At 37.1% G+C, this 22,958-nt stretch overlaps 1 protein-coding gene across 6 annotated transcripts in view; it reads left to right on the top strand.

The window, feature by feature from the left end:
- The window catches only part of Cep290 (Centrosomal protein 290kDa), a 1,403,175-nt gene that overhangs the window by 888,040 nt on the left and 492,177 nt on the right, over nt 1–22,958 (top strand). For all 6 annotated transcript variants that reach the window (XR_010858542.2, XM_067136188.2, XM_067136189.2 and 3 more), the window contains 2 exons: nt 1,967–2,128; nt 22,809–22,946. Coding sequence is in view for 5 of the 6 variants with exons in the window: in XM_067136188.2 (XP_066992289.2) it covers nt 1,967–2,128; nt 22,809–22,946 (300 nt within the window). In the remaining variant the exon portion in view is untranslated. The remainder of the gene's footprint in view (nt 1–1,966; nt 2,129–22,808; nt 22,947–22,958) is intronic.

Genomic DNA, 22,958 nt, shown 5'->3' with positions numbered 1-22,958 from the left:
AGCTGCTCCTAGTACACATCAATGTCCATCCCTTCTGATATCAATTATATCACATAAACTATTAGTTCATTAAGACTTCGATTTACTGGTATTTCCTCTGATATTTAATTTTATCCTCCTCGTCGTGATTATGATAACCATATTTTAATATTATTATTATTATTCTTATTTTTAGGTGTTAATCTCCCATAATTCCTTTTGAGGATCGTAATTGTACATGACCTCATGTAACTCAATGACAACTGGGATTACTTATCTTCGAATCAAAAACACGAACATTGTTCTAAGGAAATGCAAAGATTGAAAATGTAAAAACCATAAATTAAAGAATACGTGAATACTCCACCATCACCATTTAAATACAACATTTCCAAAAGAAACTACATTACTCTAAGCAAGAATACAATCTACTATTCATCTACCGAAAGAGAAGAAATTTTACAACGGTACTTAAGGTTCCGATGGAAATCCTTGGCGTTGGGATGCAACTATGGGCGTCGGCGTCCTCTTCTTCCTCTACGGAGGCTGTACAAGGTCATCGCGCTGGCGTGCACACTTTGGCTTAACCCGTGATGACTACGGCTATGAACAGCAGCGTTGTATCACTCCCACAATGTTCCAGAAAATTCCAGGATTTTCCTCTCGTTCGTTGCATGCTGTAGCTGAAACTATGGTAGCTGAAACTAAAATTTTGTATAAGAAAAGTGGTTCCACACTAGTTGTATTCTATTAAATTATTTACGACACTTAACTGGCACAATGATGTACGATCAGGTTCAGTTGTACCCCAAGCTTCAAATTCCGAGCACATTCACAAGATTACAGTGAGTCTTGAAGCTGACGGAACATTATTACTAGTATTTTGACGTTCTATAGGCCAGGTTTCCTTTCGAATATTCGCTTTATATAGCTCAATTCCCTTACAATATCCAAAGAGACACTCCATGAATTTTCACTGCAATACTCGGCTTAAATGAGCGCACGAACTGTCTGTGGTTTCTCAAGTTCCACCCGGTGAATCGTGCGGCTATAACACTTTGCTCTACACCGAAGTAGGCTGAAGAAAAGTTGAATTAGCACTCAAATTACATAGTGGCTGTGCCATACACGACGTAGGCAGAAAGTAACCATATCTGCGAACGTTCATCTTCTTGCTAGATGGTTGAAATTATACGATGTTCCTCCTGAAGACTGTCTTACTTAACTTCTCCTCAGAGACTCTTCCGTTCGATTCTCTCGTAGAAACTACACTGTTCTCTTCAGATTTTCCTTATAGACTTCTCCTCGAATTCTTTCTAGAATAATCTCAAGACCTTCCAGCACCTTCCTCGATGTTCATTGGCTGTCGTCCTCCTTGTGACGTAATTCGTCCTTCACACCGGCAAGCAGATGTATCCAGAGTATCCTTCCCCTCTCGGCGGTTGGCTCGCTAAGTGACATAATGCGTGACGTGGCGACCTTCACCAGCCTGGTGACATAACACGTCCGCCTGCAGCGGCACGGCACGGTAACAGCTGATGTATGCTTGGTTGTAACCCAATGTTCCGTAACAAAAATTACTTCAGCTTCCCCAAATTCAATCAGGCACCATTTAGATGGGTACAATATACTAAATATTATATGGTATTCAATTACCCTGGTTCGGCTCACGTAAGTCCCAGGATGCGTACTATGGTTCCACGTGGACGTCATGGTGTGCGGCAGTGTTTACACCGGGGCAACAGGGGATAAACATATTTATTATATAGCCTTGTGTAAATAAACAAGGAAACCAACTATTTCAAACTGTAGCCGACAGATGACATGTTGCAAGTAAATCAATTAGTTGGCGACACTGAGAGCATGGCAGGAAATTGTAGAACATGGTATACTGCCAACTCTTGAAAAATATGACAATCTTGTTAGTAATTTTGTGTAACATCAAACCAATTGTGTTATTATGTTTTGTTCTGTATTCTTTGTGCAGGAATTGAAATCTCGTCGCAAGGCGGAATTCCTGGAGACTCGTTGTAAGCATGCAGAGGAACAAGTGCAGCGACAGGAAGAGCACATTGCGGCAATGGAGGAGGAGCGCATTAAACTGGAGAAGGACTGGGAACAAGCTCAGCTGGACTGGGAGAACACACAGGTATGACTCCTCCCTGACGGAACAACCAGATAGCAGCTGCTTTAAAAGAGCACCGTCACCCTCACAAATGACCACTGTGGCCATTGCTATGGCACGAGTTCCTATTCAACTGAGCAATAAAACCTCGTATGAAAGGTATACGTCCTCCACGTCGGCATGTACACCGTCATCTCAAGTGTGGACTAAACTACGACATTTTTCGGCGATACAAGGAGCATCTTTAGTACCAGGGATTTCCTTTGCGGGCTCTGTTGACATTGATTCACCCTCACTTCCTAATCATGTTGCAGAACACTTCACGGATGTATCCAGTTGCAGCAATTACGATCCCAAATTTCTTGCATGAACCATGGAGTAGAATGTACTCACCAAAATTTTGCTACTCACATTTGAGAGGATTATAATATGCCTTTGATGAAATGGAAACTCCGGAGTGCTTTGGAACTTTGTGAGGACATGACTCGTAAACCAGAGACCACAAATACACGTTGAAACATCTCACTGAAGATATCCTATCCTATGTTCTAAGAGTGTTCAAATGAATCTGCTTGGAGGGTGAATTTCCATCTCACTGGTGAGAGGGAATAGTAATTCCTCTCTTAATGTCTGATAAAGATTCAAAGTCACAGGGAGCTACAGACTGATGTGTTTAACAAATTGTCTGTGTAAGCTGTTTGAAAGAGTGGTGAATTGATGACTTACGTAGTGTCTGGAGAAAAGAGGACTGTTGTCCAAGTACTAATGTAGATTTTGAGCTGGTCAATCCACCACTGACTACTTGGTACATTTCCGGGACACTTTTCTTCATAAACAGCATTTGGTGACTGTTTTCTTTATATGACACCACGTGTTGATAGGCTCCTTTTCAGCCTTTCATCACTGGAAATTCCAAGGAATATGCATGTATGTATTGCAGACTTTTTGTCCTTCCGTGCATTCTATGTCTGAATAGGGAGGACATATTCACATTATTATGTGAGAGAAAATGGACTCCTTCAGGGATCAGTTTTTAAGTGTCTCTCTGTTTGTGATTGTCTTAAACGGTATTGTTACTGCTGTCATACCAACACAATATGTAAAATAATAGATGATCTTGGTCTACGTTATATCTCACTGAGCGACAGCTACAACAAGATTTTTGGAGAGTGAAACATTCAGCATTATGACATGGCTTCCGATTTTTAACAGGCAACATTTTACTCCAGAAGTGCACTTTCTACCCCCCGTCCTGAACGTGGGGAATGTCACTCTTTCAGATACATATTGATTCCTTGGGCTCCTCTTTCATAGTAAATTATCATGTGTCAATTGAAAGCCAAGTGCGCTAAGAAACTCAGTATATTGAGTTTTTATCGGGCACACATTTTAACAATATCATAGTGATGAGTTCAAAAGTCATTTCATGATATACTGAATAGTGTCCATTAAAGCAGAAGTAGGCAGGTGACAAGATGCTAGAGTACACCTGAGACACAGCTGGCTCTGCTGTCATACACTGCACTGTATCCAAGCTGCCCATGCGTATTTTTTCCGCCTGTACAGAGCAACACGACCGGTTTGTATACTCCTGGATGACATTTGAATTTTTTTTTCTTCTTTCCAGAAACCCCATAAGTCAAGTTTTTTAGTCAAATTAAGTTTGACATGAAACTAGGCTGTACTCCGGTAGCTCCATATTGTGTGCAACTATTTTATGGTTCAGAGCATAATCACAGAGGGAAATTAGATCTGTTGAAATGAGTTTTGTTTGAAAAGTCAGTGATTTGTAGGATTTTTGCTTGAAACAGCTGCTTCAAGGGAAGGGAAAGATTGTAGATTAGAATGATAATATTGCTGTTCTGTAAAAATATATCCAAGACAGGAGAGGTTAACAGATACAAACGTGATGTAGTTAAGGAGGAAAGAGTAAAAGGTTTACCGTATGTGAATTACAAAGGGAAACCAGAAGATGAGTGCAGGTAAATATAAAACTTATTTTAAATTGAAAGTGAAGTTAAATATATCAAAATTAGCATTGAAAACATCGTGCTAAGCTCAAAATATAGTACCATAATCAATACAATTCGACAGCTCAAAGCTGGATTATTGCAACTTCTATGTTAAAGCAACATCCCAACCATTGTGAAGCACCTGCATATATTTTCTGATGGATGTTCTGCTCTAAACAGAAATAATTCTGTCACTGGTAAACTTAAACAGATTTTCTACCATGAATCAATACTTCCCTATCCGTGGTAATTTTTGTTTACCTTGTGATAGAGGCTTCAGTGTAGTGAAAAGAAAATGGAAAAAGATTGACAGAATATAAACAATAAAAGATTATCTAGAGCTTATTTATTTCTTCCTCTTTTTCATTTTCATTATGCCCAAGTCAAATATGGTATTAGATTTCAAACAACAGTGGCGTAAATTTTATGAGTGTACATGCTTGTCAACTGAAACTATGGATGAAACAATACCTAGAGATAAGAAAGTGTCCTTCAAAGTGACAAGTTTCTTTCATTTTTGTTATTCACATGGAACACCAGCAGTGGTGAAGGTACTGTAACATATAAGTGTGCTTTACGAAGTGGTAGACTGCAGTTGTGTCTTCCTAAAGACATTGTACAATGAAACCTCAATTCGCCATTTTTGGAGGGACCCTGGAAAAAAAAGTTCAACACAGGAAAACAGAAAATCCAGGAATGAAATGAACCATCAACTGTTTGGCTAAACATCACAGAAATGAAATATGTATACTTATAATCTTACAAACACCCCTAAACCAAACCAAACTACAGCCCCAATTGCCTTCCGCCTACCAAGCGACTGCTGCTCGGTCCAAAGGCCTGCAGATTACGAGGTGACACATGGTCATTGTGACGAATCCTCTCGCCCATTATTCCTGGCTCTCTAGACTGGGGTTGCCATCTCACCATTAAATAGCTCCTCAATTAAAGGTAATTGTGGAATGAGTGAACCTGGAACCAGCCCTCATATCCAGGTAAAAATGCCTGACCTGGCCGGGAATCGAACCCGTGCCCTCCGGGTGAGAGGTAGGCAAGTGAGACCGCGGGGCCGGCTTTAAACATTAACTGAATCGTCTAGATCCAAACCCCTCCATGGCAAGATTTTAAAATTTTACAGGAGAAGGCTAAATATGTTACACTATGAAAAAATACATTTATAAACACAAAACTTACAAAAACTTTACATCATCCTAAACTGAATTGATTGGACTGTAGTATTCGTAAGTAGTAATAATATTTTGAACATAATGTAATAAAATTGTATAGGGGGGTTTTGCAACTGATTATCTTGCATAGTGGGTTTTGAACTTAGTAATGGCGAATGTTGCATAAATTAGTGGATTTTTTTTTTTTTACCTAATCGGAAAATGATAACGCACTAACTTTTGCAGAACTTCTAGTGCATTTATTGATCCCTCAGTTTGCAAACAACTTATAATATTATTTTTATCACAGAAGTAGTAACAATGGTAACAAGTAGTAAAAATTATACAAAATGATAGTACTGGTAAACAAATTTTAAGTTTGGAAACAAAGTTTAAATATCCAGAGGTTCCTCTTCCAGTGGTTTACATACTTAGTCATCTTCCTGAAGATCAACCTCCAGAGCTTCAAATAGATAAAACTGGAGGTTTTCTAACTCTTTCCACTGCGGTCCATAATGTTTCAATAGAAGTTGGTGGATGTCATTTACCTCTGCAGTACTTAAATATCTTCCTAATGTCACAGTCATGGGAAGGATGTCGGAATCCTTAAGTCCATTCTTAGTAAGGTACTTTCTTATACCTATATTAACTCGGTAATTCGATTCACTGTGTAATTTAATGTTTCCTTTAGTTTTGAATAGTGTAAACACTTGCAGGAGTTGCTGACATGCCAACTTCCAACACTCTTGAACACTCGCTTTGCTTCGCTTTTCCAGTCATAAACGCATACGCCATTATCACCAAACTAGTGAAGCATTCCATGATTCTGCACAATTTCTTCATAGTCCTTTGGTTCCACAATGTCATCTTTTTTCTCATTTCCTTCTCCACTCATGCAAACACCCTGTCCGGACGAATGATCGAATGCCCAACTACAGGAAATATGAATTGTACACTTTGTACTGATGCAGCAGCAGCATCGCAGGACAGCCATTTACTTGCCATACAAATCATAGTGCAATTTTTGTTAGGTCCACTGCAACCATCTGCGACGAGCCTTACAATGTGTGTGCCGTTCATAGATGTGCTTCACAAAGTGGGGTAAACAGTATTTGCTATTTCATTTGAGCTTTTAGAGTACTCATTCTCTGTCCAGCACTATGAGTTTACATTGACCTCGTGAAGTTTTGTTTTGGACTGTCCCCGTACTACTGAAAAATGATAGAAATTCACCTGTCTACTAAAATAGACAGACTGGTCTGGAATCTTTGGCAGAGGAAAATTTTCTCACAGTCATATCAAAGAGTAAGAACATTAAATTCATCCTGTTCTAAAACATTAAAAAATTCAGTTATTGAATCGCGTATGTAGTAATTGTAGGTTACATTATCCTTTTTCCTTCGGTTTGCTTTGACCACAGTACAGTGTTTGAGAATGAAATAAACCTGTTTAATTTCATTTCTTAAACTGTAATATACCTCCTGAAATTTCTTCATGTCATGCATTCATATCTGAGTGCGCTTGAGCTTTGTCGGACTATGTCCACATGTTGGCGGTTCGGGAAGACCCTTGACAGAATACCTTTCTCTCTTCTTTACGTTTTGCTTCCACTTTTCTGGCTGCCTAATTTGTTTCCTTGATTTATGAGGAGCCACTTTAGAAGCATAATGATTGTGTTATAAGTTAAGAACTTCTCTTTCCCGTATTGAACTGAGATTCACAATTAGAATTGAGGAAAGGTTCAACCTATTCAATACTAAGTATGCCATATAAGATGTTTACAACATGTTATTTATTGTTTCTAGTACCAGTTTCGACACTTAATGGGGTCATCATCAACTAGAAATTACTAAGAGAGCAGGGTACATTGAATATTCTTGCCCAAATTTTGCAATCTTTATTTTTAGGCCTGTTGGCATTAAATTTTGCTTGGTTAGCTTTGTCATTATAAGTTAAGAACTTCATTTTCCCGTATTGAACTGAGATTCACAATTAGAGTTGAGGAAAGGTTCAACCTATTCAATACTAAGTATGTCATGTAAAATGTTTACAACATGTTATTTATTGTTTCTAGTACCGGTTTTGACACTTAATGGCGTCATCATCAGCTAGAAATTACTAAGTGAGCAGGGTACATTGAATGTCCTTGCCCAATTTTGCAGTCTTTATTTTTAGGCCCATGGTCATTAAATTTTGCTTGGTTAGCTTTGTCATTATAAGTTAAGAACTTCCTTTTCCTGTATTGAACTGAGATTCACAATTAGAATTGAGGAAAGGTTCAACCTATTCAATACTAAATATGTCATGTAAGATGTTTACAACATGTTATTTATTGTTTCTTAGTACCAGTTTTGACACTTAATGGGGTCATCATCAACTAGAAATTACTAAGAGAGCAGGGTACATTGAATATTCTTGCCCAAATTTTGCAATCTTTATTTTTAGGCCTGTTGGCATTAAATTTTGCTTGGTTAGCTTTGTCATTATAAGTTAAGAACTTCCTTTTCCTGTATTGAACTGAGATTCACAATTAGAATTGAGGAAAGGTTCAACCTATTCAATACTAAGTATGTCATGTAAAATGTTTACAACATGTTATTTATTGTTTCTAGTACCGGTTTCGACACTTAATGGCATCGTTGTCAGCTAGAAAATACAAATGACAAAGCTAACCAAGCAAATTTTTTATAATGATTGCAAAACTGGGCAAGGACATTCAATGTACCCTGCCCATTTTGTAATTTCTAGCTGATGATGATGCTATTAAGCGTCAAAACCGGTCCTAGAAACAATAAATAACATGTTGGAAACATCTTACATGACATATTTAGTATTGAATAGGTTGAACCTTTCCACAATTCTAATTGTGAGTCTCAGTTCAATACGGGAAAATGAAGTTCTTAACTGATAATGACAAAGCTAACCAAGCAAAATTGAAAGCCCACCAATACATGGCCTGAAAATAAAGATTGCAAAATTGTGCGAGGACATTCAATGTACCCTGCCCACTTTGTAATTTCTAGCTGATGATGATGCCATTAAGTGTCGAAACCGGTACTAAGAAACAATAAATAACATTTTGTAAACATCTTACATGACATACTTAGTATTGAATAGGTTGAACCCTTTCTCAATTCTAATTGTGTCATACTGATTGTGGTCTGACATTATATACATCAAAAACTCACCCACAAATTCACTTTAAAATCCTTCAGTTTAATCTTGTTAACAGAAAAAGCCAGCAGTATAGATGAACAAGATGCCCATTATTGGCTCTCATCGCTTCCGTCACAAACCTTGTGACTACTTTTATGCTCGCACATTGGCTATCTTTTGAACCTAAGTGTATATATTAATAGTGAGTTTTGAACGTCACTCCAATCTTTGAATGTGTAAAACTAGTGGAAAATAATGGGTTTTGCTCCTAAGGGTACTCAATTCATATGCTCATGAGTAAAACAAACCGGGGTGTGCAATAAATGCAATATCGAAAAAAAGTTGCCATAGAGGGTTTTGAATCTAAACAATTCTGTTACTGGTACACGACTTTAAAATCTCGAAACTTTACATTCACTTTTACCAGGAAAACTTTTTCAGTTTCTTCTGAAAACTTCTTTCAGTTCAGCAACTTTGATCAGTCAAACTTTGAAAAATTTAATTTTCTAATCTAATAAAATAAAGCACATTAGATACAAAAGTGCCCAGCATGATGGCGAAAGTCCTTTTTTTAATCTTCCATTGTAATTTAGTCACCTGTATTCTGTTCGTAGTCAATTTATGGAAATGTCGTACCGCGTAAATTAGGCCTACATCGACTTTTAAAGGTTATGTTGAACTCGAGAATATGGTTTCGATGTAAGTATCGATCCTCAAGTTCTCGAATGCATTATATTCAATTCTGCCCGTCACTAAACACAATCAAATTGGAAAGAGAAAAAATATCATTAACACTTCCGAAATAATGGTTATTCGCGACCTTGACTCAGCTGGAAAGCGCGCTTGCTGAACAAGTCGGTATGACTGCGTAATGATACACAATTTTAAAATGTAACGTGTGCAAAAACAAAATACGATTGCACTTTTTATAACATTTTAGCACAAAAACGTGAAATTCCCACTCTTATATTAGGACCAAAACAGTAATAGGCAATCCCAAAATGTCCCATGACTTTATGTAGAGTATGTAGGTTCTGGTCTCGATAACATAATTGTATACGATAATATTAAAATACTAAATTTGTGTTACTTAAGAAGGAGCAGTTTCAATTCCTGCCTGGAAGCCTAGTGACTATACAGTGTCCTGAGAGAAGTGCCAAAAACCTGTTCAGCGATACACTCAAAAAATGTAGACATGTAACCCTGGACATAATGTAGACGTTTTGCAAGTGGGTACCGATACAAACATTGACGCAACTTGTTCCGTCTTCAAGTAGACCTGCTGAAATGCGCTCTGTCTCCTTCCACTTGTTGTGGACACTCTCTGCTTTATGATTTCCGAGGATTCTCTAAACAATACCACCCAACTGCCATGCTAAGAATAATATTAAAATACTAAATTTGTATCACTTAAAAGAAGGAGTAGTTTCGATTCCTGCCTGAAAGCCTAGTGGCTATACAGTGCCCATTGGGAAGTGCCGAAAACATGTTCGGCGATACACTCGAAAAAAAAAAAAAATAAATAAAAAATAAACATGTAACCCCGGACATAATGTAGACGTTTTGCATGTAGGTACCATTATGAACATTGATGCAACTCGTTCCATCTTCAAGTAGAGCTGCCGAAATGCGCTCTATCTCCTTCCAATTGTTGTGTACACTCTCTGCTTTATGATTTCCGAGAATTCTCTAAACAGTACCACCCGAATACGATGCTAAGATGGTCCCTTATGTAAGTTCACCGCCGATCGCTTTTCCAGTACGGTACAGTAGGTTACTTCCTCAAATTACCGCAGTGACGGGATGTTTACACCAAGATCCGTAAGTATGCCATAGCCGTCCTTTCGTGAGATACAGTTTCTTGAAAATCGCGTGATCAAGGATTTAGCGTTGATGGAACTGAAATTTCTGGACGGTTGATCTGGGAAATTGTTTCTTCGAGGGACAGATAATGCAGAATTTTTACAACGTGATTTAATTAGGATGCTCACAGGACCACGTAATTTGAACTAATAATATGGGAAAACATAGTTTCCAGGAACGTATAATTGAGGTTCTACTGTATTTGTACCAACCAATCACAAGCTCCACAACGATCACCAGCTAACTAAATGTAAGACTCAAACTGAAGACTTTAAGCTTGCAGTACACAGGATAATGCTCATACATCTATTATGATTATTATCATTATGTAAACAAAACTGCTGTAGCACCCAAGTAGCATCTACAGCTTTCTGGACTCCCCAATACATTTACATTTAAATCACTGTTCTGGAACAGAGCCAACAAAAGAAAACTGATTGGGTGCCAGTGTACTTGATGATACACAATATGAAATAAGCATGAGAATGAATTATCCTCCAGGGTGGGGGCATAGGTTGACGATATCCCAACTTGGTTTCCTTACCTGATGACTTGTTGAACTAAAAGTAAAGGCATTAGGACGTTCTAGGAAGATTATATTCTTGTGTGAAATGACACATTGTCCATTAAAACATAAATATACTTACAAACTTAACCTCCTCAGTAATACAAAACATGAATTACAACATCAGACATACACTGTTTATCTCTTCTTATTTACAGCCCTCACAGAATTTACATGTCATAATAACAAGCTTAATAAATTAGCTGGTACGACGACCATTTCTATCAACACTGTATTCGGACTTTCTCCGTCCTTTGCCGCACGCCAGACTCACTGTACATTACAACACAAAAGCTTTACTTGAATTTGTATGTAATCTGGCTAGTCTAAATAATGGGATCATAAACCTATGCTGTATAACTCGCTACACCATATTGAATTGATTTGTAGCGGTTGATTGATTATAGTTAGAAGTTGATGTTAAATGCCACCATACCTCAGCCATACTCTCAAATAACTTAGGGGACAAGTTCTTGGTTTCTTGTTTCATATTGAAATCATACATGTATTCCGCCAAGTGCATTGGCATAGCACTTCATAGGATAAATAACATTTAGTGTAGATATCATATAATGATCTATACCCTTGCAGTACATCCCAACCGGACATCCATAGACGAGACCAATCTCCAACGGACAGACACCAGCATACAATATGACTAAACAGGACAAGCAGGACAACCACCCAATCTCAATACTTCCATTACTCAACACCAACAAGACCTCTCTTCCAACAAACCAGCCATAAAATAGACTTCTACAGATCACATGATTTTCTCTGTACTAGCTAATCCCCATCTTCCATATCTATCACATGTGGCACACTGTTTGAAATAGGGATGATCAACTTTCGCACATTGACGCTGCAACTGTCAGGAGACACACGTCAATTTGGGCAAAACAACATCATGCACAACTCCCTCTATGTTTAGTTTCCTTGTTTCACAAAGATTTCCCACTTTCAGATGCAGATGCCACCAGTTTAATTCAGAGTTCTTACAATGTCCAAACAAAGAGTCCCATACATCAACAAATACACACAGTATTCGTACAATGTAATACGTGATACTGACAAAACAAAATGAATACTTAACCTATAACTTGGCATTAATATTAACATAAATACAAAAACTGACTTGACGTGGGGTTGAAATTTTGTAAAATAACAGTTCCTCCCCTTGATTTGTGAAGATTAATTTACAATACATCTGAGCAAATCACAGTCTTTTAACTGTAGAAGTCTACACAGCCAGTCAAGTTCACTCAATATTAAAAATTTACACATTCTTGTTGACATACAATGAACATCTTAACTTAAATACTTCACCTTACATACCTCTTAAAACTATGCATATTGTATGTACGAGTCAGGTCACCTTCACTGTTTAACGGGTGATAAGCACATTTGCCAACTTTCTTACTTATAGTGTAAGGTCCCTGATACAATTTAAAAAACTTGTGAATCTCCTTGTTGTCAAGAGATGAAATGTGTGGAACCTTTAGTAACACCTCCTCTCCTACTTCAAAACTATCTCCATGATGCCTCCCCAGCTGCATCACCCTCCTATCAGCTGCCTTCTTTAAATTCTGCCTCGCTAAATCACCTTCAGAGATACCTTCTCTCCAGAGAGCAAACCTACCATGCTTATCAACCTTACACAAAATCTATCTTCCCATTCTTTCACACACACCTTATACAAACTTTCATTTAGAACACATATGCAATTCACAATCAAAACTACCCTTCTCTTCTGAAAACATACCATATTTGCAAATCTTACATCAATACTCTTCCCCACATCATTGACATAATTCCTACTAATTTCAGCATCAAATATTCCACTCAACATACATTTAAATTGACGTCCTGTTCTCTCATACACATTGCCACTAACACTTTCTTCGAACTTGCTCCAAATACCAAACATCTTTACAACACAGTTACTCATTATAAAATCTTCAAACCCTGAATCGCCATAATATTCACAACTCTTATAATTCTTATTATGCACAAAATGTGACCTAACCTCCCCTTCACAAAGACTTTCACTCACAGCATCGAGAGTTTTCATCCACTCATCTTTATCCAACATACCAGCTTCAATCACCTCAATCTCATTCACACAATTCTTCTCACATTTTCCTTCACTCACACTGAAATCACTACTATCATTGATCTCGAGATCCCTGCCATTACTACTTAATTCCCCAACACTTACTACATCTTCCATATCTTTCATCGTGGTTCCCACTCACACATCATTCATGCCATCAACACTGTTGCTCTTCTCTTGATTCTCAATTTTATCACTTAATTCCTTCCCCTGGTTACTGATTTGACTATTCAAATCATTCCCTTGATCACTCAGTTTGGCCAACTGCTCTAATACTAACTTCATAAACTCATTATTACATTGGTTATGCTCACTACTTTCCCATTCACCCTCCATGACAATTTTATGCACTTTTTCCGTAGACATATTTTCACTCTGAAAACTACATTCATCAAAACTTTGTGTGCTTGTATCAGAGCTCCTCTCCTGACCATTACCAGTCATACTTCCTTTATGCACTGTTCTCTTTCTCAAATTCATAACATTACTATTACTCTCACTAATATTCATACTCCACTGATAAACGTAGTACTCAAAACATGACAACACTGATTAAGTACTCCTAACACGAGCTCATAAAACACTGGACCAACATTACTATTACTCTCACTGGTATTCATATTCCACTGATAAACATAGTACTCAAAACATGACAACACTGATTAAGTACTCCTAACACGGGCTCATAAAACACTGGACCAACATTACTATTACTCTCACTGGTACTCATATTCCATTGATAAACATAGTACTCAAAACATAACAACACTGATAAATTACTCCTAACACAAGCTCATAAAACACTGGACCAAATGTGTCCATCAAAGTCATATAGCAAGTCTGAATATCATTCGGCCTCATGTTGTGGTGCCAATTATACTTGTACCAACCAATCATAAGCTCCACAACATGATCACCAGCTAACTAGGACTCAAATTAAAGACATCCACTTTAAGCTTGCAGTACACAGGGTAATGCTCATACATCTATTATGATTATTATCATTATGTAAACGAAACTGCTGTAGCACCCAAGTAGCATCTACAGCTTTCTGGACTCCCCAATACATTTACACTTAATTCACTGTTCTGGAACAGAGCCAACGAAAGGAAACTGATTGGACCCCATTGTACTTGATGATACACGATATGAAATAAGCATGAGAATGAATTATCCTCCAGGGTGGGGTCATAGGCTGACGATATCCCGACTTGGTTTCCTAACCTGATGACTTGTTGAACTAAAAGTAAAGGCATTAGGACGTTCTAGGAAGATTATATTCTTGTGTGAAATGACACATTGTCCATTAAAATAACCTCCTCAATAATATGAAACATAAATTACAACATCAGACATACACTGTTTATCTCTTCTTATTTACAACCCACACAGAATTTACATGTCATAATAACAAGCTTAATAAACTAGCTGGTACGACGACCATTTCTATCAACACCGTGTTCGGACTTTCTCTGTCCTTTGCCACATGCCAAACTCACTGTACATTATAACACAAAAGCTTTACTTGAATTTGTATGTAATCTGGCTAGTCTAAATAATGGGATCACAAACCCACGCTGATTTCCTCTCGCTACACCATATCGAATTGATCTGTAGTGGTTGATTGATTATAGTTGGAGGTTGATCTTAAATGCCACCATACCTCGGCCATACTCTCGAATAACTTAGGGGACAAGTTCTTGGTGTCTTTTTTCATATTGAAATCATACATGTATTCCGCCAAGTGCATTGGCATAGCACTTCATAGGGTATATAACATTTAGTGTAGATATCATATAATGATCTATAACCCTGCAGTACGTCCCAACCGGACATCCATAGACGAGACCAATCTCCAGCGGACAGACACCAGCATACAATATAGCTAAACAGGACAAGCAGGACAACCACCCAATCTCAATACTTTCACTACTCAACACCAACAAGACCTCTCTTCCAACAAACCAGCCATAAAATAGACTTCTATAAATCACATGATTTTCTCTGTACTAGCTAATCCCAAACTTCCATATCTATCACATGTGGCACGCCGTTTGAAATAGTGACAATCAACTTTCGCTGACTGACGCCTTGCAACTGTCGGGAGAGACACGTCAATTTGGGCAAAACAACATCTTGCACAGCTCCCTCTATGTTTAATTTCCTTGTTTTACAAAGATTTCACACTTTCAGATAGAGAATGCCACCAGTTTAATACAGAGTTCCTACAGTGTCCCAACAATGACTCCCATCAACAAATACACACAGTATTCCTACCATGTAATACGTAATATTGACAATACAAAATGAATACCTAACCTATAACATAAATACAAAAAATGACTTGACATGGGGTTGAAATTTTGTACAATTACATTAGGATATAAATCAATCCAAAAAGAAAAGCTTTATGAACTAAAGCACTACCTACGACAGGAAGACAACACTGTTAAAGTATTTTTTGGAGTGTTTTGGTTGGCCTACGACTGAAATAGTTGTAGATCAATAGTTGTAGATCAAATAGAAGATATTTTCTGCTGCCAGATTTCTCAATGTATTCTCAGATTGTGCTTTTGATAGTGTAGAATGGTGATGATGAAGAAACACTTAGATTTGAGGTGCTTATGTAAAACTGAAGAGAAAAATTACCTTATAAAATGTTGACATAAATAACATTCTATAATATTAGCATGAGCATATATTGTAAGTACTAAAATGTTTTAGAAATTTAAAATAATAAAATAAACAAAATAATGAGATATCCAGTGTGTTTATATAATTTTTTCTATGGCAGAACCCTCCTTATCAAACACTTTTGGCAAAAACGCCATAATAATAATGTTGTGGCTAAACCAATCCACTCACAGCATATTTAAGTTCCGAATATTTGAAAAGGTTAGTGAGCATGGTATTAAACAAAAATTATCTTTGTTTCAATATAAACTTAAAAATCAATTTTTGTTGCTCTCCTGTAAAATTTACTTGTTTTGACTTACGAGGTTTCTGAAAAGAAAAAGAAAAAAACTGATTCATGTACAAAATGAACCAATTTAAGTGACTTTTTCGAGAGTAAACAGACCTACACACCAGCTGTGCTCTATACAGATGGTCCAAGGGCCTTCAGAGAGGCCTGGTGCAGGTCTTTTGAGTTGACGCGGCCCCCAGACCAGTCAAACCCAGGATCCTTTTATCAATCAATCAATCAATCAATCAATCAATCAGTCAATCAATCAATCCATCACTACCGATCTGCATTTAGGGCTGTCGCCCAGGTGGCAGATTCCATATCTGTTGTTTTCCTAGCCTTTTCTTAAATGGTTGCAAGGAAATTGGAAATTTATTGAACATCTCCCTTGGTAAGTTATTCCAATCCCTAACTCCCCTTCCTACAAATGAATATTTGCACCAATTTGTCCTCTTGAATTCCAACTTTATCTTCATATTGTGATCTTTCCTACTTTTAAAGACACCATCCAAACTTATTCGTCTACTGATGTCCTCCCATGCCATCTCTTCACTGACAGCTCGGAACATACCACTTATATTAAATAACACTTGAATGTTTTATTATTCATCCACCTATTCAGTACAATACAATTTTAAAAATTAGGACATTGTCCTTATCAAAGTTGTTAAAATGAAATTAATATATTATAAGGTACATGTTTCACCTATCAACAGTAGGCATTGTCAGCCACATTTTTCACCTTAGGATAGATCAGGTACCTGATTGGAAATAATTTATGAATGCTGTTAAAAACTATGTCGTTTAAAATGTATTGGAGATTGTTAAACACTATTACAATATAAAATATAGTATGCTGTTATTTGACAATATTTGTGATAATATTGGAGTCTAAAAACATGATAATTATTTGACGATTATGACATATTAAAAGATATTACAATAGAGATAAAAATCAGAAAACACATTCCATTTAGTTGTCAGATGGCGTATTGTTAAACATGGAAAGTTGAGCAATGGTAATGGTCGTTGGTTCTTGAAGTTATAAAATATTGATTTTCATTTATTTGCTTATAAATATTGGAGAATTTTCATATGGTCTGGTTCCTTTTGAGATAATAGTAGTTGGAAATGTTGATGCCGTAAGCTATATTGAAGTCTTTGTAGGCTTCATTAGACCATCTTCTTTGATGTGGTAAGTGTTTGTAATGGGTATGGCTCTTTGCTGTTGGGCATGTTGAGGTGAGCGTATTAGTTGGAAGGGAACGTTGTTGTCATTCGGTGGTTAGCCAAAGATATGATGAGTTCTGTAATTAAAGAGTTAATTTGAAAATTAATGAATAACCATAATTGGAATTAAGGAGCTGAATAATGGAATTTAAATGAAGAGTGTTGACACTTACCCCTTCGACCGCTGAGATGTTAGCTTACGTTGAGAGTTTTAGAGTAACTGGCAGTCACCGAGCTCTTACTACGTGTATTGTATTTGTGAGGTCTTGGTGGAGGGGGTTGAGCTTGAGAAGGCGTAGCTGAGGGACCATTCGCTGCGCGTGAGGAGGAGTTGTCGGCAGTGGGAGGAGGGGAGGGGGCGGTGTGTGTGTTGGATTGGTGGGTGTGTTTACTGATTTGGTGCTAAATATTTTGCAAAAATTATTCAGAAGGAATGGTTTTTGTAATAGAATTGAAATCTGTTCATAAAGAGGACTTTTGTTATCTATTATGTCATTTAAGTTCTTGTCTTTGTTAAAGTGTTGATCTAAGAAGATGTATAAGTTTTCGTATTCTGTCATGAGCTTATTCACATATACCAACCCAAAAATCCATCAAATCACCAATCCTTTAAGAAAACATGGGGTAAAAATCGCTTACACAACGCAGAATACAAATCAAAATTTATTTTTTAATCATAACTCAGTCAATTCAACCGATAATAAATATTCAAGCTCGGGTATATATAGACTCAAATGCTCAGTATGTAATTTTTCTTATGTTGGTCAAACTGGCCGCTGTTTTTCAACTAGACATGCAGAACATTATAACGCCCAAAAACATAATAAATTCTCTGCGATGAGTAACCACATGAAAGAAACAGGTCACAAATTTCACTACAATAGATCAGGATTTAGAAATTTTAAAAAGAATTGAAGAAGGTAAGCTCATGACAGAATACGAAAACTTGTACATCTTCTTAGATCAACACTGTAACAAAGACAAGAACTTAAATGACATAATAGATAACAAAAGTCCTCTTTATGAACAGATTTGAATTCTATTACAAAAACCATTCCTTCTGAATAAGTTTTGCAAAATATTTAGCACCAAATCAGTAAACACGCCCTTCAATCCAACACACACACTTCCCCCCTCCCCTCTTCCCACAGCAGACAACTCCTCCTCATGCGCAGCGAATGGGCCCTCAGCCACGCCTTCTCAAGATCAACCCCCTCCACCAAGACCTCACAAATACAACACATGTAGTAAGAGCTTGGCGACTGCCAGTTACTCTAAAACTCTCAACGTAAGCTAACATCTCAGCGGTCGAAGGGGTAAGTGTCAACACTCTTCATTTAAATTCCACTATTCAGCTCCTTAATTCCAATTACGGTTATTCATTAAATTTTCTCTTTAATTACAGAACTCATCATATCATTGGCTAACCACCGAATGACAACTTCCAACTAATACGCTCACCTCAACGCGCCCAACAGCAAAGGGCCATACCCATTACAAACACTTACCACATCAAAGAAGATGGTCTAATGACGCCTACAAAGACTTCAATATAGCTTACAGCATCAACATTTCCAACTACTATTATCTCAAAAGGAACCAGACCATATGAAAATTCTCCAATATTTATAAGCAAATAAATGAAAATCAATATTTTATAACTTCAAGAACCAACGACCATTACCATTGCTCACCTTTCCATGTTTAACAATACGCCATCTGACAACTAAATGGAACGTGTTTTCTGATTTTTATCTCTATTGTAATATCTTTTAATATGTCATAATCGTCAAATAATTATCATGTTTTTAGACTCCAATATTATCACAAATATTGTCAAATAACAGCATACTATATTTTATATTGTAATAGTGTTTAACAATCTCCAATACATTTTAAACGACATAGTTTTTAACAGCATTCATAAATTATTTCCAATCAGGTACCTGATCTATCCTAAGGTGAAAAATGTGACTGACAATGCCTACTGTTGATAGGTGAAACATGTACCTTATAATATATTAATTTCATTTTAACAACTTTGATAAGGACAATGTCCTAATTTTTAAAATTGTATTGTATTGAATAGGTGGATGAATAATAAAACATTCAAGTGTTATTTAATACAAATATATTCAATATGGGCCCAAAAATGAATTTTATCACATGTAACATACCACTTAGTCGAGCAGCTCATCTCCTTTCTCCCAAGTCTTCCCAGCCCAAACTTTGCAACATTTTTGTAACGCCACTCTTTTGTCAGAAATCGCCCAGTTTTTTCCAGTTCCCGAATCAAGTAATCCTGGTAAGGGTCCCATACACTGGAACCATACTCTAGTTGGGGTCTCACCAAAGACAAATATGCTCTCTCCTTTACATCCTTACTGCAACCCCTAAATACTCTCATAACCATGTGCAGAGATCTGTACCCTTTATATACAGTTCCATTTATGTGATTACCCCAATGAAGATGTTTCCTTATATCAATACCTAGGTATTTACAATGATCTCCAAAGGGAACTTTCACCCCATCAACACAGTAATTAAAACTGAGAGGGCTTTTCCAATTTGTGAAACTCAACCTGACTTTTATCCCCGTTTATAATCATACCATTGCCTACTGTCCATCTCACAACGTTATCGAGGTCATTTTGCGGTTGCTCACAATGTTGTAACTTATTTATTACTCTGTACAGAATAACATCATCTGTGAAAAGCCTTATCTCTGATTCAACTTCTTTACACATATCATTGATATATATAAGAAAACATAAAGGTCCAATAATACTGCCTTGAGGAATTCCCCTCTTAATTTTTACAGGGACAGATAAAGCTTCACCTACTCTAATTCTCTGAGTTCTATTTTCTAGAAACAGAGCCACCCATTCAGTCACTCTTTTGTCAAGTCCAATTGCACTCATTTTTGCCAGTAGTCTCCCATGATCTATCCTATCAAATGCCTTCGACAGGTCAATCGCGATACAGTCCAATTGACCTCCTGAATCCAGGATGTCTGCTATATCTTGCTGGAATCCTACAAGTTGGGCTTCAGTGGAATAACCTTTCCTAAACCCAAACTGCCTTCTATCAAACCAGTTATTAATTTTGCAAACATGTCTAATATAATCAGAAAGAATGCTTTCCCAAAGCTTACATACAATACATGTCAAACTGACTGGCCTGTAATTTTCAGCTTTATGTCTATCACCCTTTCCTTTATATACAGAGACTACTATAGCAACTCTCCATTCATTTGGTAAAGTTCCTTCATGCAAACAATAATCAAATAAGTACTTCAGATATGGTACTATATCCCAACTCATTGTCTTTAGTATATCCCCCGGAAACCTTATCAATTCCAGCTGCTTTTCTAGTTTTCAACTTTTGTATCTTACTGTAAATGTCTTTGCTGTCATAGGTAAATTTTAATACTTCTTTAGTATTAGTCACCTTTTCTATCTAGACATTATCCTTGTAACCAACAATCTTTACATACTTCTAACTGAATACTTCTGCCTTTTGAAGATCCTCGCAAACACACTCCCCTTATTCATTAATGATTCCTGGAATGTCCTTCTTGGAACCTGTTTCTGCCTTAAAGTACCTATACATACTCTTCCATTTTTCACTAAAATTAGTATGGCCACCAATTATGCTTGCCATCATGTTATCCTTAGCTGACTTCTTTGCTAGATTCAATTTCCTAGTAAGTTCATTCAATTTCTCCTTACTTCCACAGCCATTTCTAACTCTATTTCTTTCCAACCTGCACCTCCTTCTTAGTGTCTTTACTTCCCTGTTATAATATAGTGGATCTTTACCATTCCTTACCACCTTTAAAGGTACAAACCTATTTTCACATTCCTCAACTATTGCTTTAAACCCATCCCAGAGTCTGTTTACATTTTTATTTACCCTTTTCCACCGATCATAGTTACGTATTAAAAACTCTCTCATGCCTGTTTTATCAGCCATATGGTACTGTCTAACAGTCCTAATTTTAATCTCTTCCTTTCTTTCACATTTATTTTTAAATACCACAAAAACAGCTTCGTGAACACTAATACCATCTATTACTTTGGTTTCTCTGTAGAGCTCGTTTGGTTTTACCAGTACCACATCCAGAATATTCTTCCCTCTAGTTGGTTCCATCACTTTCTGAATCAGGTGCCCTTCCCATATTAACTTATTCACCATTTGTTGGTCATGCTTCCTGTCGTTTGCATTACCTTCCCAATTGACATTTGGTAAATTGAGATCACCCGCTACAATCACGTTCCTTTCCTTATCGTTTCCCACATAGCTGATTATCTTATTAAATAATTCTGAATCAGCATCTGCGCTACCCTTTCTTGGTCTGTACACTCCAAAGAAATCGAGTTGCCTATTATCTTTAGAGATGAGTCTTACTCCTAGAATTTCGTGTTTGTCATCTTTAACTTTTTCGTAGCTTACAAATTCTTCTTTCACCAGAATGAATACTCCCCCTCTTGCCATTCGTATCCTATCTCTACGATACATCCTCCAGTTCCGTGAGAAAATTTCTGCATCCATTATATCATTTTTCAGCCATGATTCAACTCCTATTACAATATCTGGTAAGTATATATCTATTCCTTTCTTTACAATACTTCTACAGTTGAGCACTAACATTTTTATGTCATCCCTACTTGATTTCCAGTTCCCTGTTCCCTTAACACTGCTCCCTGTTTCCTTGAATGTACCTCCCTATAACCCTTGTAAACAAATTTCCTAACTTATATGTACCACTGCAGTTTAAGTGAAGGCCATCTGAGCGCAGACCCCTAACTCCTACCCATCCATTAGGATCTAGAAATTTCACTCCCAGTTTCCCACATACCCACTCTATAGTCTCATTTAAATCCCCAATCACCTTCCAGACAGTATCCCTCCTACACAGTATTCCACTGATAACAATCTCCGCTTCCTTAAACTTGGAGCCAAGCTTCATCTATGGAGCCAAACTTCATTGATGATAATCTGAAACCTATAGCATGTATACGATGTGGCTCTATGCAATTTTTGAAGCTCTGATCCAATGAGCAACAGCCTTACCATTGACTTAACTGACTCTTTGAGCTCATTGCAGTTTACTCATTCGAGACAAATATTTCAGGTTCCATATGGGAATCAACATCTATATCATCATTGCAATTGATCGGTACATGTTACCCACAACACCCCTCCTGATGGAATGTATCCACTGTTGAATATCATTCCCATCCGACAGATGAATCACCATCTACAGCATCATGTGCCAAACACTGTGGAGAGGTTTGGAATTGAATCCAGGCTTTTGGCATGGAATTTAGTGATTAGAAACTATACCATGCTGGCCAACCACGATGTCAGATGCCTTAACGATTATGGCCACCATGCAGGCTCCTCTTTATGTGTATGTGTAAAGTAAATATTGTTCACACTTAACTCAGTTTCTACTTTCCCCCATTAGTTTTGTAGAAATGTCCCCACTTCCCCGTAAAGTCAGTGCCCAACAAACCTTGCGTGTACATTATAGTTATGTAGTGTGTTTTATTATTCTTATAAAATTATTGTGCAACAGTATTTCTTTTAAGTTACAGTATCTCATTTGCTATGTTGTGATTGTCTTAGGCTGAACTGTACAAGCAACTGTCAGAGTATGAAAACCAGTACAAAGTTATAAAAGCAACCAATCATCAGCCTAAGATTGTGATTTCTGACCAGGAGAAGTCTTCAAGTGATGTCAATATTGCGGAGCAATTGAAACAGGTAATGGGAAAT

The sequence above is a fragment of the Anabrus simplex genome, chromosome 1, assembly GCF_040414725.1.
Source record: "Anabrus simplex isolate iqAnaSimp1 chromosome 1, ASM4041472v1, whole genome shotgun sequence".
Lineage (NCBI taxonomy): Eukaryota > Metazoa > Arthropoda > Insecta > Orthoptera > Tettigoniidae > Anabrus > Anabrus simplex.
This window is presented reverse-complemented; position numbering and strand designations above follow the sequence as displayed.